The sequence below is a fragment of the Lepus europaeus genome, chromosome 3 (assembly GCF_033115175.1).
Source record: "Lepus europaeus isolate LE1 chromosome 3, mLepTim1.pri, whole genome shotgun sequence".
Classification (NCBI taxonomy): Eukaryota; Metazoa; Chordata; class Mammalia; order Lagomorpha; family Leporidae; genus Lepus; species Lepus europaeus.
In genome coordinates, this window is record NC_084829.1 from 18,389,222 (window position 1) to 18,406,826 (window position 17,605).

At 47.8% G+C, this 17,605-nt stretch overlaps 1 protein-coding gene and 1 pseudogene across 1 annotated transcript in view; both read left to right on the forward strand.

Moving 5' to 3' along the window:
* Positions 1-17,605, forward strand: part of KIAA0319 (KIAA0319 ortholog) — a 64,530-nt gene that overhangs the window by 19,594 nt on the left and 27,331 nt on the right. The window contains exon 9 of the mRNA XM_062187361.1: positions 10,678-10,906. Within this exon, the coding sequence (XP_062043345.1) occupies positions 10,678-10,906 (229 nt within the window). The remainder of the gene's footprint in view (positions 1-10,677; positions 10,907-17,605) is intronic.
* On the forward strand, positions 484-5,671 carry LOC133756335 (serine/threonine-protein kinase ICK-like; annotated as a pseudogene).

A 17,605-nucleotide genomic window follows, 5' to 3' on the forward strand; every position in this document is an offset into this window, starting at 1 on the left:
TCCCCCCCCCCCCCCCGCAGATGACTGCTCAGCTGCTCTCTGGTTCTTGAAGCCGGTTTGCACTTGCTAGAATTTTCTATACATGGATGCACTCTTTGTTTTCTTGGCTTCTTTCACTCAGCAGATGATTTTGAGATTTACCCATGCTGTCGTCTGTAACAATATTTTGTCCCTTTTCTTGTTGAATTGCAGCGCGTGGATGGACCACAGCTTGTTTATCCGTTTATCTGTTATGAACATTTGGGTTGTTTACAGCTGCGAGTGCTTATACCGCATTCGCGGCAGCTTTATTTGCACAAGTCCTTGCGTGGGCGCCTCTTTTCATTTCTGGGAGTGAGACGGTGGCGAGCATAAACCCAGCCGTGGAAAGGCTGCACCGTGCCGGAGTTTCAGCTGAGCTGTGGAACTCCTTCCCAAAGGGGCCGCCCCATTTCATAGCTTCACCTGCTGTGCACAAGACTTCCGGTTTCCGTGTTCTCATTAATGTGTAAGTGGTCAGGTTTACAGATTTTAGCCAGTCTGGTGGCTGGTCTGTCACTGTGGTGTGCTCTGCATCTGCCTGGGGACCAGTGGTCCTCAGCTTGTACTTTCAGGCTTCTTAGCTTTCGTTATCTCCCTCCTGCTGGGACGCATCCAGTCTGACCTTTTGCCCATCCTAAAAACTACAGTAGTTAGTTGTAAGGGTTCTATATGCATTCCACACAGGGCTTCTTTACTTGGCTATAGGAATTGTGGGTAATTCCTCCTGGTAGGTGGCTTGCCTTTTTATTTTCTTTATGTATTTTTCAAAAAGCAAAGATTTTGATTTTGATACAGAATTGTCCATTTTTTTTTCTGTCTCGTGTGTCTTGTCTTTCTGTAAGCAGCCTTTGCCTATTCCAAGATTTCTAGGATTGTTTTTCTGGAATTTTTATGGTTTTAGCTTTTTATATTTAGGTAATTGATCTAATTTGAATTAGTGTTTGTGTGTTATCTGGGATTTTTGAATGTTGAATCAACCTTGCACTCCTGGAGTAAGCCCCATTTTTTTGTCATAACATCCCTTTTATATAGTATTAAATTCAAATTGCAAATATTTTGGTAAGGATTTTTTATCTTTGTTTATGAAAGATACTGGTCTGTTACTTTTCACCGTCTTTGCCAAGGTGTGGTGTGAAGATTATTGCATTGGCCTAGTAAAACCAACTGGACAGGGGCCAGCGCTGTGGTGTAGTAGCATAAGCCTCCGCCGGCGGCACCAGCATCCCATACGGACGCTGGTTCTGGTCCTGGCTGCTCCACTCCTGACCCTGCTCTCTGCTATGGCCTGGGAAAGCAGTGGGCTGCAGCCTGGCAGAGGCGCACACCCTCCGGCCACTCTTCCTGGTGCCGCCGTGATTGACGTGGTACTCAGTGTTTCCCAAGTCTTGGGAACACTGGAAAAGACTGACTGGCCTGAAGACAGCCAGCTCTCAAGTCTGTGAACCTTCCCTGGCCCCGGTAGGGACCCAATACCTTTAAGACCCTGATTCCACATGCTAACCACAAGGCAATTCAGCTCCTGAGAGACATCCTCCGGTTTGACCTTAAGGAATGACCAACAGCTAGTCAGGTGCCTTGATAGCCTTACCTCCATATTGGGCACCCACAGGACAGCACCCTACAGGGTGTTCAGGGTTTGGGAAAAGCACAGATTCAGCTCCTGGAAAAGCCAGCAACCACATCAAGCCAGCCAGCGCCCTCAGCGTCTCGTGTACCCCTACAAAGCAGAGGCCTCCAGCAGAGAGAGACCCCCAAGCCACCTTCAAGAAGACAAGCTGAGCACTTTGCTTTTCTATTCCCTAAACAACAGCGATCCTCAACTGAAAATCCTAGCTGGCCTCAGTATAACTATGGAGAGTTTGAGCCAGAGAGCAGGAGCAAGTGGGGTCTTACTTTCACATGAACAACAGGTTCCAGGGAGTGGCTGACTTGGATGACCTGGACTTCAGTTCATCCTTCACTATGATTGATGTGCAAAGCAAGAAGAGACAGAGCAGGGCTGGCGTCGTGGTGTAGTGGGTATGGCCACTGCCTGTGATGCTGGCACCCCATAGCGGTGCAGTTTGAATCCCAGATGCTCCACTTGTGATCCAGCTCCCTGCGAGTGCACCTGGGTTTATAGAGCAATGGAGGATGGCCCAAGCACCTGCACCCACGTGGGAGACCCTGGCTTTGGTCTGGCCCATTCCCTGCCATGGTGGCCATCTGGGGAGTGAACTAGCAGCTGTCTTTCCCTCTCTCAGTAATTCTGCCTTTCAAATAAATTTTAAAATAAATCATTTTTTAAAAAGAAGAAACAGAGAGATTGTTGAGGTGGATTTGTTCTGAGAGGAGGAGCGTGGTGGGGGCAAGAGGTGCGGAGTCACCACACAGACCCCGGGAGCCAGGTGAAAGCGGGCCAGAGGCGAGCAGCCCACAGACGCGTTTATTTCAGCAGCTTATATAGCCAAGGCAGCCAATCCAGTCAAGGGGTGGTTTATACCCTAACCAGTCACAGCCTGTTGCCAGGCAGTTTCCGTTGTCAGTGGCCATCTTGGCATGGCCTTCTCATTCCAGGCGCTCTCTGCAGATTTGGGAGTGTTTTAGACCTGAAGCCATCAGGAAATAGCACCCTACCCAGGCTTCACATCAGAGGTGAGACACACTGGCCCTGGGATCTGCAGCCAAGCGCTCTCAACACTTGCCTGGGATCAGCATGAGAAATGGCATCCTGCCAAACCCAGGCAGGGACTTCGTTCCATCAAATCCGTGGTCTGGTTGTGGTTTGTCTGGAAAGCCTTCAGGGGCAGGATCAGGAACCAGCAAAACAGATTCAGCTGGTTCTGGCTCTACAAGTTCTGTTGGACTGACTAGAAACTACACCCTTCCCTTCTGGAGAAAGAAATGGGCTCTGCTATGCAGAGGCTACACCTGGTACCCATCACAGACCCTGCCCTGGTTATTACCTCAGGGCTGTGAGACCTCACGCTGGGGCAGCCTTTGTCCCCCACCCAGCCTAGAAATCCCCCTGGGTTGATGCCACGGCCTCCAGGTGCCCGGCCAGGTAAGGCTGGGCAGGCTGGGCCTCCAGGTGCACATCTAGGTGATCACGTCTCAGCAGTGAAGTCCTTCCCAGGGGAAGAAAGTGGTGTTTGTTCCCTCAGCCAACCAGATTCCACCTGCTGGAGTCTCAGAGCTGGAGTAGAAGCAAACCTTCTCTCTCTAGTTACCCTTCCAAACTGAGGCATTTCAGTATGCTTTTTTTTTTTTTTAAAGATTTTAATTTATTTGCTTAAGAGGCAGAGTTACAGACACACAGAGAGAGGTCTTCCATCCACAGGTTCACTCCTCAAATGGCCGCAATGGCCGGAGCTTGGCGGATCTGAAGGCAGGAGCTAGGAGCTTCTTCCGGGTCTCCCATGTGGGTGCAGGGGCCCAAGGGAGACCAGGAGAAGCACCTGGCTCCTGGCTTCGGATCAGTGTGGTGCGCCAGCCGCAGTAGCCATTGGAAGGTGAACCAACGGCAAAGGAAGACCTTTCTCTCTGTCTCTCTCTCACTGTCCACTCTGCCTGTCAAAAAAAAAAAAAAAAGATTATTTTATTCTAAAACTGTGTCCCATTTTTTTTTCTTAAACAACAGTATTCTGTATATATGGGTTATAATTTAGCATTTTATACAGCCAACTTTGCAATGGACTTTTTTTTTTTTTTAACAGGCAGAGTGGACAGTGAGAGAGAGAGACAGAGAGAGAAGGGTCTTCCTTTGCCGTTGGCTCACTCTCCAATGGCCACCGCAGCTGGCGCGCTGCGGCCGGCGCACTGCGCTGATCTGATGGCAGGAGCCAGGTGCTTCTCCTGGTCTCCCATGGGGTGCAGGGCCCAAGCACTTGGGCCATCCTCCACTGCACTCCTGGGCCACAGCACAGAGCTGGCCTGGAAGAGGGGCAACCGGGACAGAATCCGGTGCCCCAACCGGGACTAGAACCCGGTGTGCCGGCGCCGCAAGGCGGAGGACTAGCCTAGTGAGCCGCGGCGCCGGCCTGCAGTGGACTTTTTAAAGATTAAGTTTTCCTTTGTGGTGCGGTTTAAGGCTATGCGATGAAAGGTTAATGGGGTGCTGTTTAAGGCTCTGTGGTAGGGGCCAGCGTGGTGGCGTAGCGGGTTAAAGCTGCCACCTGCAGTGCCGGCATCCCATATGGGCGCCAGTTCGAGTCCCAACTGCTCCACTTCAAATCCAGCTCTCTGCTATGGCCTGGGGAAGCAGTGGAAGATGGCCCAAGTGCTTAGGCCCCTGCATCCACATGGGAGACCCAGTAGAAGGTCCTGGCTTTGGATTGGCCCAGCTCTGGCCATTGTGGCTATCTGGGGAGTGAACCAGCGGATAAAAGACCTCTCTCTCTCTCTTTGCTTCTGCCTCTGCCTCTCTATAACTCTGCCTTTCAAATAAATCAAACTTTTTTTTTTTTTTTTAAAAAAACTATGTGGTAAAGGGCTGTTTACTACAATATGTGCAGATATTTGGGAAGTGGTTAAATTTTAAATGTGGCTCATTATGCGCCTCAGGCTGTCTTGGATTGATGTTAGAAAAGCATTCCTCTGCTTTTCTTAAAATCCTGTCATTGATTTGAGTTTTTGGTACCACCGTGCGGTTCAGAAGGAATTGTTACGTAGTTCACTTTGTTTCCCAGATGAAAGAACTCCAAGTAAATATTTGTGAAATTTGTACAACTCCCTTTAGTGTAGCTGCAGATTACCAAATGAAAGCCCCGTCATGTCATGCCTTCGTATTCCGTGTCCTCCCGTTTTTGAAACCATGTCACATGTTACCCCTGAAAAGGATGCCTTCACATCAAAGATTCTGAGCATAAAGGTCAACACCATCCATTAAAATCACGTCCCTGCTGAGACATATGACAAAAACAAGTTTGAAAGCCACAGAGAATTTTTTTTTTTTATTTTTGACAGGCAGAGTGGACAGTGAGAGAGAGAGAGAGACAGAAAGAAAGGTCTTCCTTTGCCGTTGGTTCACCCTCCAATGGTCGCCGCGGTAGCGCGCTGCGGCCGGCGCACCGCGCTGTTCCGATGGCAGGAGCCAGGTGCTTCTCCTGGTCTCCCATGGGGTGCAGAGCCCAAACATTTGGGCCATCCTCCACTGCACTCCCTGGCCACAGCAGAGAGCTGGCCTGGAAGAGGGGCAACCAGGACAGGATCGGTGCCCCGACCGGGACTAGAACCCGGTGTGCCGGCGCCGCAAGGCGGAGGATTAGCCTGTTGAGCCACGGCGCCGGCCTACAGAGAAATTTTTATTATAATAACTGAGATAGCATGTTTGCACTTGGCTCAGTTCTCCAGGCCTGGCTAGGGGAAGCCAACGAATAATCTTCTGTCCCAGCCGAACTGTCAGGGCAGTCAGGAGGGAGAAAGGTTATGGCAGGGGCTCCATTAATTTGCAGAGTCACAGTTTCCAGGGTCAGAGGCCGTTCCATTGAGAGCAGTGTTTACAGCAATTTGGAAGATGACAAAGCTAGTTTGGAGACAGAAAAACAGGAAAGGCCTCTCCCTCTCCCCCCATCTGTGTCTGTATGGCACATGTGCCCCCACTCATGGTCACCTTACAGGCAGGAGGGCAGTCACCGCAGGTGAGCGTGCCGTAATCCCCATAGTACATTGACGCACAGGCTCCCGGGTTCTAGAATAGAACAAGTTGAGCCCCTTAAAATGTTTGCTTTTTAAAGGTTAAAATGTGTAAATATAGCCACCTCCCTATGGTTCAACCTAGTAAGCTGGCAAATGATTGCACTGGTGTGTTAATAATACTTTGCAGCCTGCGCAAATTACCATGGCTTCCAAAGGGCTCTAACCCAAAGTTAGGGAGTAATTTATGCTTTGGAGAATCTGCCTCAGAAATACAGTTGACGTAGCACTATGACCTTGTGGGGCAAGAGAACAGCACATAGCAGTGGATTTGTTAGGTAATTTTGTCCTGTCAACAGAGTAGCAGCAAAGCTTCAGAAAATGTACGTGCAAAGCACAACTTGAAGCTGAATTAATTTCTGCATTCTATTTTCAACTTGTCATCTAAAACAGCAGAGAATGTTCTCAGAGATGAGTCCTGTACTCTGAGGTTTGTGTTCATTGTCTCCTTCTATATTTCTATATGAACAGTAAATTGATCTGAAACCTTGCTGAGCTTTCTGGAAAGCTGGTTTGAGATTGTAAATAGCCCTTAGAGAAGCAAGTGGGTTGTCAATGCTTAGTCTTTGTACTGTACCTTGTATTAAGGGCATTCCCCTTTTTTTTTTTTAAAGATTTTTATTTATTTATCTGAGAGGCAGAGTTATAGACAGCGAGCGGGAAAGACAGAAAGGTCTTCCATCCGCTGGTTCACTCCCTAAATGGCAGCAATGGCCGGAGCTGAGTTGATCCGTAGATCCTCTGGGTCTCCCATGCCGGTGCAGGGCCCAAGCATGTGGGCCATCCTCCACTGCTTTCCCAGGCCACAGCAGAGAGCTTGGTTGGAAGAAGAACAATTGGGACTAGAACTGGTGCCCATATAGGATGCCAGTGCTGCAGGCGGAGGATTAACCTACTGAGCCACAGCGCTGATCCCCATTCCTTTAAAAAAAAAATTAAAAACCTAGTTACCTGTTTATTGCTCATAGTAAAATTGATTTTGTAAAAATAAATTTGCCTATTCATTTAAAATGTTAGATATATTCGCAAAAGCTGTTCAGGGTCATGGTCGTTGTATTATTTTTCAGTGTCTGCAGGATCTGTGCCATAGTTGTTTTTTTTTTTACTCCCAGTACTGGTGACTTCTGGTCTCTCTTTGTCGTCATCGGTCCAATTAAGGAGTCTGGTACTGTGGTGTATCTCTAAAACAACACCTGGCTACAGCCCTGTCAGCTTCGCATTTGTCTTCTATTATCCATTGACTTCTGTTCCTCATCATTCCTTTTCTTCTATTTATTTTTGATTCACTTTGCAATTCTTCTTCTCAGTTTTTAGAGTAGAATTGTAGGCATTGTAGTAGTAGATCTCCCTTATTTTATTATGAAGCTTTCAAAACTCTTGTTTTTCCTTTCAGGACTTCTTAGGTGCATTGTGTCATTCCAGCATGTCGTGCTTTCAACACCTCACATCCTTCTTTAAGGATCTGAAGGTTCTAGAGGAGAGGCCTGTGTGTGTGTGTGTGTGTGCGCACATACACATGTGTTCATAGATTTTCTGAAGCTGTTGATGTGTGTGCATGCGTGTGTGTGTGATCAGAGGTCCTCTGGAGCTGTTAGTGTGTATTTGTGCATGTGTGTGTGTGCATGGGTCTTTTGAAATTTGTGTTTGTGTGTGTGCATGGACCTCTGAGGCTGTGTGTGTGTGTTAGTGTGTGTGTGTGTTCTTGGGTCCTCTGAAGCTTGACCTGTTGGGAAACTCCCAAGGCTGACGGCCCTCACCTTGACTTGACAGAGGCCCAAACAATTGCTCTCAGGTGTTTCAGACTTGATACGTGTCGGAAAAGCCTGCATTCCGTTTTTTATCTGCCTTGCTGGTGCAGTGCTGGGCGTCGGGGTGGCAGCTCCTCAGAAAGTTACACGCGGGGTCACCGTGTGGTCCAGCCGCCCGCTGCTGGGTAGCTGCTCAGGAGAGCCGGAAGCAGGACTGCAAACAGGTCTTCGTGCATCCACACCCATAACAGTGTCTTTCACAATAGCTCAAAGGTGGAAACAACCCAAATAGCCATCAACAGATACATAGAAGGTGGAAACAACCCAAATAGCCATCAACAGATACATAGAAGGTGGGCTCTACATACAGCCGAATGTTTCTCAGCCTGAAAAGGATTGCGTGCTGCAGCATGGGGGACCCCTGGGAGTAGTATGCTAAGTGAAAAGCACCAGACGCCAAAGGACAAATATTGCTTGATTGCACTTGTGTTAAGAGACATCAAGTGGTTAAACTCATTGAGACAGAAAGCGCCATAGTGATTGCCAAGGACTGGTGGCTGGGAACCGGGAGTGACTTTTCAGGGGTGCAGAGTTTTATTTGGGATGATTAAAAAACTTCTGGAGATGAATGGGGGGTGATGGCTGCACAACAGTATCGGTATTTTTACACTGGACATGGTTAAATGACCTTTGTGTCATGCCTATCTTATCACAGTTTTTAAAACATAGAGAATAAAGTCCAGCCTGCTCTGCAGCTTATGTTATTTAGAAGAGTGGATCTCCGGGGATCTGTAGACTCAGTGCAGGCAGTGCTGTTTAGTTTTCATGTCCCAGCACGGCAGGTGCATCTCCACCCGGGCCAGATGCAGGTTTCTAGAGGGAAGTAACAATGCAGGAGTGACAAAAGTAATATTTTATTATGATGACAGTAACGCATGTCTGCCATAGAAACAAACATCAGAATAAACACAAGGAAGGAAATCAGCTCTCATAATTCCACCATTTCCCAGGTCGGTGTTGCTGCTTAAAGTCCTTTTTCTATGCACGCAGAAACTTAACATTTGTTCAATTATTTGGATCAAAATGAATAAGGTGTTTCACATACTACCTTCTATATTTCCTTCAATGTTTTCAAAGTTTTGTCTTCTGCATTAAAATTCTTACCTGTCCAGAAGTAATTACAGCTCAATTGCAGTTTCATCAGAGTGGAGAAATCCTGGCACTGTTGACTGTGGGGTCTCTCCTTGCCATATCTCTCCCTTACCAAGTTTTTCTAGATGTGGGGGCCTCATTTTAGATTTTCTGGGTATTGTGGATATCTATGCCATGAAATGTTTTTTTTTTTTTTTTTTTTGACAGGCAGAGTGGATAGTGAGAGAGAGAGAGACAGAGAGAAAGGTCTTCCTTTTTGCCGTTGGTTCACCCTCCAATGGCCGCTGCGGCCAGCGCATCTCGCTGATCCGAAGCCAGGAGCCAGGTGCTTCTCCTGGTCTCCCATGTGGGTGCAGAGCCCAAGGACTTGGGCCATCCTCCACTGCCTTCCTGGGCCATAGCAGAGAGCTGGCCTGGAAGAGGGGCAACCAGGATAGAATCCGGCGCCCCAACCGGGACTAGAACCTGGTGTGCCGGCGCTGCAAGGCGGAGGATTAGCCTGTTAAGCTACGGCGCCGGCCAATGCCATGAGATGTTCTTTAGCATCATGTTGGGTGCTGTGCTGGCATCTTGTAGTCTGTTAACAGCCCCGTTGTTCAGTGTTTGGGTGAACATCTTTATAGTTCAGCTGTAGGGTACATGTAAAAATTGCAGGGTCAGAGGTGCGTGTGTCTTTAAGGTATTTGACACATCTTGCCTCGTTATTGTCTACAACATGTCACAATGTTTTGTCAATAAAGACTTATGGGATTTTTCTGATATAAAAACCAACGGGGCTTTAGAAAAATAATTATTAATAGTATTTCTCTAATACTTTTTACTTTGGGGGGAAGTAAGTTTATATTTAGTGCAATGTACTTTATAAGGTGCCTTTGAGTCATCTTTAATTTACCCGCCTCACTGTCTGGTTGAGGCAGGTGATGGCTGCTGGCCCAGGAAGAGATCCTCTGGGGGCCAGCATGGTCCTGACCGAGCCTGGAAGAGGAGGAGGAACCGGGTGTGGATCCGGTGGGATGGGGTGGAAGCCGTTCAGAGGCACTGCACGCAGGCACCCGCACACATTTACCCACAGGAGCTTCCTCCCTGTCTAACTCTTTATTCCCATAGTGTTCAGCACCGCTTCTAACTACCCTCTACCCCAGAGGGATGAGGTGGCCTGTTGGTGATTTTGTCGTTGTGTTAGCACTCAAAATGAACTTGGCGTGGGAGGGTCAGTGCCATTGTGCTCCTTGTTGTAGGTTGAGCATCGGTTTGTGTTAGAAAGTGCCCCATCTGGCCGGCACCGTGGCTCAATAGGCTAATCCTCCGCCTTGCGGCGCCGGCATGCCGGGTTCTAGTCCCGGTTGGGGCGCCGGATTCTGTCCCGGTTGCCCCTCTTCCAGGCCAGCTCCCTGCTATGGCCCGGGAGTGCAGTGGAGGATGGCCCAAGTCCTTGGGCCCTGCACCCCATGGGAGACCAGGAGAAGCATCTGGCTCCTGCCATCAGATCAGCACGGTGGCACTGGCCGCGGCGGCCATTGGAGGGTGAACCAACGGCAAAGGAAGACCTTTCTCTCTGTCTCTCTCTCTCCCTGTCTACTCTGCCTGTCAAAAAAAAAAAAAAAAAAATGTGCCCCATCCTAACATTGCTTTGCAAACCTAATTATAATAAACACTCTAGGAAAGATTTTCCAAATTAAAAAGTCTGCAGGTGAAGATGTCTGAGTGAGTTACTATCTGTCCATGTTCAGGCCGCAGGCAGAACATAACACCTGCTACCGTTCTTAGTCTCCCTCATTCCGCGTGTCTTCTGTTGGCTGAGGATGGTTCTTCACCCAGCATCTCAAGGACTAATCGGAAACCTGTAAGGGTTGAATTCTAACAAGTGAATATGTCATGAGCCAAAAATGAAAAAGTCAGCAGCAACAAAAGCAAAAAAAAAAAAAAATGTTACAACTGTGTGTTTTTCTTAGCTTCGTCCTCAAATTTGTTTCTCCCCGTGTTCTGAGTTGTTCTGAGAACTGTACCCAGAGCGGCATAAGTGAACCACTTACCCTAGGCCTGGAATACTCTGCAGTGTAATAGCTTCCTCTCTTTTTTGCAGGTTGACCGTAACAGACTCGGATGGAGCCACTAACTCCACTACGGCAGCCCTGATAGTCAGCAATGCTGTGGACTGGCCACCAGTTGCCAATGCGGGCCCAAATCAGACCCTAACTTTGCCCCAGGACTCCATCATTTTGAATGGAAACCAGAGCACAGATGATCACCAGATTGTCCTCTATGAGTGGTCGCTGGGTCCTGGGAGTGAGAGCAAGGAGGTGGTCATGCAGGCAAGTCCACCCTGCCTTCAAGCTTTGACCTGCCGTCTGTCTGTCTGTCTGTCCATCTATCCACCTAGTCACCCACTCAGCCATCCATCCACCCATCCACTCACCCACTCAGTCATCAAGAAGTGGCTTGTGGGTAGCAAGTGAGATCCAGAAAACCCATTTTACAGCATTGTCTGCTATGTTTCGATGACTGTGAAAGCCCCTGAACTCATCCAGCCTCCACTTTCACCTCCCTTCCCCTCACCCACCTGGAAGAACACAAGTAACAGCCAATTGGTCCTGTTTTAACAACAGTACCTTGAGGATCATTAGGAAAAAGCCTTACCCAATATCTGTTGGAGACATATCTTGGTACTGAGAGAAATCTTAGAAATGAGCTAACCTAAACCTCGTCATCAGGAAATTCTGTGTGATTTTTTCTGCCCTGTCTACATCTAATGGTCCCTTTTCAAGAGCTTCATTGTAGCTACCTTTTGATTTGTTAAAGTCTTTATTTTGAATTAAAACTTTTTTTCATTTTATTTGGAAAATAAAGCAGAGGAAGAGAGAGAGGGAGAGGGAGAGGGAGGGAGGGAGGGAGTCTTCCATCTGCTGTCTGTGGCTGGTCTGAAGCCAGGAGGCTATATCTGAATCCAGGCCTTCCACATGGGTGGCAGGGACCTAACTGTGTGAGCCACTTGCTGCCTCCCAGCCTGTGCATTAGTAGGAATTGGAAGGAGAACCAGGACTTAAACCCCGAAACTGCAACATGAGATGTGGGTGTCTCAAGCAGTGGCCTAACTGCTGCACCAAATGCCAGCCCTTACTTGTTAAATATATAAGGATATAACCTGTGTGTGTGTGTGTGAGAGCGCGCGAGAGAGCTTTTTTGCTTATTTTTGTGTGTATACGTGTGTGACAATCAGAGTTAATTGTTGCTAGCTAGCTTGGAGTTTTTGAAATTATGCTATTATATGAGAATTTAATTTGTTAAAAATATTTATTTGAAAGAGAGAGAAGGGGAAAGAGATATCTTCCATCTGCTGGCTCACTCATCAGGCTACAATGGCTAGGCTGAGCCAGGCTGAAGCCAGGAGCTTCTTCTGAGTCTCCCATGTGGTTAGCAGGGGCCCAAGCACTTACCATCACCCATATGGGATGCTGGTGTAGGAGGCAGCCCCTGAAAATTGAATTTTTTAAAGGATAGAACCTTATATTGTTAACTACTTCTTCTTCAAAGTCTATGTTATTAGACTAAGATAAATTTCTAATTACTTTTTTTTTTTTTTTTTTTTGAGAGGCAGAACAGAGAATGGGGGAGTGGCAGAGAAAGAGAAAGAGAGAGGAACCAACCCTACTGAGACAGGGCTGGGCCAAGGCCAAAGCTGGGAGCTGGGAACACAATTCATGTCCCCCATGTGGAGTGGCAGATACCCAACCACTTGTGCCTTTTGCCTGCTTCCTCAAAGGGTCTGCATTAACAGGAAACTGGAGTGAGGAGCTGGAGCCAGGACGCAAACCTAGGACTCAAGTATGGCATGCAGTCTTTTTTTTTTTAAAGATTTACTTATTTATTTGTTCGAAAGTCAGAGTTACACAGAGAGAGAAGCAGAGGCAGAGAGAGAGGTCGTCCATCCACTAGTTCACTCCCACAACTGGCTGCAATGGCTGGAGCTGCACTGATCAGGAGCCAGGAGCCAGGAGCTTCCTCCAGGTCTTCCCTTCTGGGGGCAGGAGCTCTAGGACTTGGGCCATCTTTCACTGCTCTCCCAGACCATAGCAGAGAGCCAGATTGGAAGTGGAGTAGCTGGGTCTCAAACCAGTGCCCATTTGGGATGCCAGCACTACAGGCGGCGGCCTCACTCGCTATGCCACGGCACTGGCCCCATGTAGTCTTTTTTCCCCCAGAAACCTTTTATCTAAGGAATATAAACTTCATGCATTTCATAAATACAACTTTAGGAACATAGTGATTCTTCCCACTGTACCTGCCCCCCCACCAGCACTCCCTCCCTTCTTCCTCCTCCCTTTCCTATTTCCATTCTTATTTTTTGTTGGGTCTTAGTCCACCCGTACAAGGATGGACTGGGTCCGAGGAAAGGTAAGCGCGCCGCTCGCCCGTTCCCCAGCCTCCTGGTCCCGGAGACAATCAGATGCAGCGGGGAGCCAAGTCTAGCAAGGACTCAGTCACCTTCTGCATAATAGTACCTTTTATAACACAAAACTGCAGAGTCATTGGGGCAGGGCTAAGGACCAACCAATCACTTAAAAAATCACCTTATGGGGGGATTTCTATAGGACTAGCCCTATGTCCATACACTTGTTACTAGTTTTGTTACCTCCCCTGATGTTGCGCAGCCAGTTAGTTTTAGTGGTAAACAACTTTGGATTCCGCCCATCTTACTTCCTCTGGGCGCCATCTTACTCGGCTCTGCGTGGCTTCGTTCCGCGCAGCTCGGGCGGGGGCACCCTGGAGCAGCTGTGCATGCGGAGCCCCCGGGGCCTGGCCTGGCCTGGCCTGGCCGCGCTCATGCCCCACAATTTTTCACTAAGATCTATTTTCAACTAACTTTATACAAATGAGATTAACTCTATACTAAGTAAAAAGTTCAACAAATAGTATGAAAAAAAAGTTCCTCAACAGTTGAGACAAGGGCTGTTCAAAGTCATTGCATCTCAAAGTGTCAATTTCACTTCCATAGATTACCTTTTAGGTGCTCTGTTAGTTAGCACAGGTCAGGGAGGACATATGGTATTTGTCCCTTTGGGACTGGCTTATTTCACTAAGTATGATGTTTTCCAGTTTTAACCATTTTGTTGCAAACGACTGGATTTCATTTTTTAACTGCTGTGTAGTATTCCATAGTGTACATATCCCATAATTTCTTATCCAGTCTTCAACTGACGGACATCTAGGTTGATTCCATGTCTTAGCTATTGTGAATTGAGTGTAGTAAACATGGGGGTACAGATAACTCTTTCCTATGCTGATTTCATTTCCCTTGGGTAAATTCCCAGGAGTGGGATGGCTGGGTCATATGGTAGGTCTGTATTCAGATTTCTAAGGTATCTTCATACTGTTTTCCACAGTGGCTTTACCAGTTTACATTCCCACCAACAGAGGATCAGGGTACCTCTTCTATATCCTCACCAGCACTTGTTGTTTGTTGATTTCTATATGAAAGCCATTCTAACAAGGTGAGGTGAAACCTCATTGTGGTTTTGATTTGCAATTCCCTGATGGCTAGTGATCCTGAACATTTTTTCATGTGTCTGTTGGCCATTTATATTTACTCTTTTGAAAAATTTGTTTAAGTCATTTGCCCATTTCTTAACTGGGTTGTTTGTTTTGTTGTTGAGTTTTTTGAGCTCTTTATATATTCTGGTTATTAATCCTTATCAGTTGCATAGTTTGCAAATACTTTCTCCCATTCTGTCGGTTGCCTCTTTGCTTTTATGAGTGTTTCTTTTGCAGTACGGAAGCTTCTCAGTTTGGGCTTTGATTGCCTGTGCCTCTGGGGTCTTTTCCAAGAATGCTATGCTTGTGCCAATGTCTTGCAGGGTTTCCCCAATGTTCTCTAATAATTTGATGGTATTGGGTCATAGTTTAGGTCTTCATCCATTTTGAGTGGGTTTCTGCGTAAGATGTAAGGTAGGGATCTTGATTCTCATCTCTGCATGTGGCGATCTAGTTTTCCCAGCACCATTTGTTGAAGAGACTGTCCTTGATGCAGGGATGGATTTTAGCTCCTTTGTCAAAGATAAATTGGCTGTAGATGCATGGATTGATTTCTGGAGTATCTATTCTGTTCCATTGGTGTATCCATCTGTTTTAGCACCAGTACCAGGCTGTTTGGATTGTAACTGCCTTGTAGTATGTCTTGAGATCTGGTATTGTGATGCCTCTGGCTTTGTTTTTGTTGTATAAGATTGTTTTAATGATTCGGGGTCTCCTGTGTTTCCATATGAATTTCAGCATCATTTTTTCTAGATCTGAGAAGAATTTCCTCAATATTTGGATTGGTATTGCATTGAGTCTGTAAATTGCTTTTGGTAGTAAGCATATATCCTTAACCAGTGTCTTATCTGCTAGGCCACATGCCTGCCCCTTCATTGGTATTTGAGATGATATCAGACATCCTATTAAAACTCACTTTACTTTTGGTATTTCTGTAAGGTGCTGTGGAATTTTGAGAGTTAAACACAGCTTTTTTTTTTTTTTAAGATTTTTATTTGTTTATTTGAAGGTCAGACTTACACACATACAGAGAGAAGGAGGGGCAGAGAGACAGAGAGTGGTCTTCCATCTGCTGGTTCACTCTCCAGTTGGACACAAGGGCAGGAGCTGTGCAGATCCGAAGCCAGGAGCCAGCAGCTTCTTCCAGGTCTCCCACGTGGGTGCAGAGGCCCAAGGACTTGGGCCATCTTCCGCTACTTTTCTAGGCCATAGCAGAGAGCTGGATTGGAAGTGGAGCAGCCAGGACTCGAACCGGCACCCACATGGGATGCTGGCACTGCAGGCAGCAGCTTTACCTGCTTTGCCACAGTGCTGGCTCCTAAACACAACTTAACTGGGCTTGTGGAACTTGAAAGAGCTGGGAGTCATCTAGATGGCCTTATGGAGTCCTTGCAGTGTGTGTCTGTGCCTGGCTGCTCACTAGCGCCATCTGTCTGCCCCTCAGTGTTGTGGCAAGTACAGTGTTTGCTGCTTCTGCTGTGTTAGATACTCTGATTTGGAGGGGCTGGATACAAAATAGGAAGATGCGATATTTTATATTCCTTCTGTTAAAAAGTCTTCCAAATTTTTCTTGCGTAGTTAATTGAGAATGATGTGCCCAAAGCTAACACTCCAGAATTCATCCACGTATGCTGGATGTGTAACCAAAGCAGGTTGCCAAGGGCTGGGCTGCAGAGCTGGCCTGGCTGCCCCCACACCCTGTTTGGGACTCCCCCACCCTCTTGTTCTTCCCCCAGAGACCACAAAAGCAGCCATGTGACTGATTAAAACGCCCCAAGGAAGATGCTTTGCATTTGCTATGGCAGACAACGCAGAGCTCCGTGAACAGATCCCTCTGCCTTAGTGGGAAGCACGTGCCAGCAGCTACAGAGGGTGTGCTCCACGTGGGGGCGGGGTGGAGCCTGAGTGTCTCCTCGATCACGTGGCTGCTGTGGGCCATCAGTGGGGTGCAGTGGTCCATCCAGTTGCCAAGTGCCCCATGGCGTTTCCTCCTGTGGCGAGCATGAATGTTCACACAACCACAGACAACGGCGCTTTGCCTTCTGTGGTCAAAGTGGGGAAGAACCTTTAAAAAAATTCTCAAAGGTGTATGCATGTCATAGAGTGGGAAGAAATATTTACAAGCTGTTCAGCTGATGAGATTAAAGAACTCAAACCCAACGACCTTCCCAGTAATTCAGTTAGAAAATGGGCAAATGATCTAAGTAGACATGTCTCAAAAGAAGATATACAAATAAATGATCAACAAGTTTACAAAACCATCAGGGAAAGGGAGATCAAAACCACAATGAAATACTGTCTCTCCCCAGTTAGAATGACTATAAACACGGGCCGGTGCTGTGGCTTAGCGGGTTAAACTGCTGCCTGCAGTGCCGGCTTCTCATTTGGGCACTGGTTTGATTCCTGATCCACTTCTGATCCAGCTCTCTGCTAATGTACCTCTCTGAAAGCAGTGGAGGATGGCCCCAGTACTTAGGCCCCTGCACCCACGTGAGAGGCCCAGAAGAAGCTCCTGGCTTTGGCCTGGCCCAGCCCTGGCCATTGCTGTCATTTGGGGAATAAACCAGGGGTTAAAAGTGTGTGTGTGTGTGTGTGCGCGCGCCTCCTTCTCTCTAACTCTACCATTCAGATAAGAGAATGGCTATAAACAGAAAGACAACAAATGCTGGCGAGGCTGTGGGAAAGGGGGACCCTCATACAGCGCTGATGGGAATGGAGATCAGTGCAGCCTCTGTGGAGTACAGCTTGGAGTTTCCCCCAAAAATCGAGAAATAAAACTGCCGCATGATGCAGCAGTCCCGCTGTGGGTATGCATCCAGAGGGACGGGAACCAGGGTGTTGAAGAGATCCCTGCAACTGCCGTGTGTATTGCAGCCCTGTTGATAACAGCCAGGGTGTGGAGTCATCCGAGGGCTCTGTGGGTAGGAGGATGGATAGGGAGCGTGTGGTTCCGCATATGCAATGGAGTAATACTAAGCCATAGAGAAGAACGCAGCCACAGAGGAGCCTGGAGCACACTGCGAAGTGAAGCATGTCAGCCCAGAAAGAAAACCACTGCCTGTTCCCACGTACATGTAAAAGCTTAGGAAAGTGATCTCCCGGAAGTGTGGAGTAGATCTCCCGGAAGTGTGGGAGGGAGTGCAGGGAGAAGGGGCCGGTGGGAGGGTGGTTGATGGGCGCCAGGGCACAGTTGGGTGGGTGGGGGTAACTTGTAATGATCTATAGCAGAGTGAGGTTACTGGCTGAAAACAATTCATTGTGGAGCCAGCGCTGTGGCACAGCGGGTTGACACCCTGGCCTGAGGCGCTGGCATCCCATATGGGTGCTGGTTCAAGACCAGGCTGCTCCTCTTCTGATCTGGCTCTCTGCTGTGGCCTGGGAAAGCAGTAGAAGATGGCCCAGGTCCTTGGGCCCCTGCACCTACATGGGAGACCCAAAGGAGGCTCCTGGCTCCTGGCTTCCAATCGGTGCAGCTCCGGCCA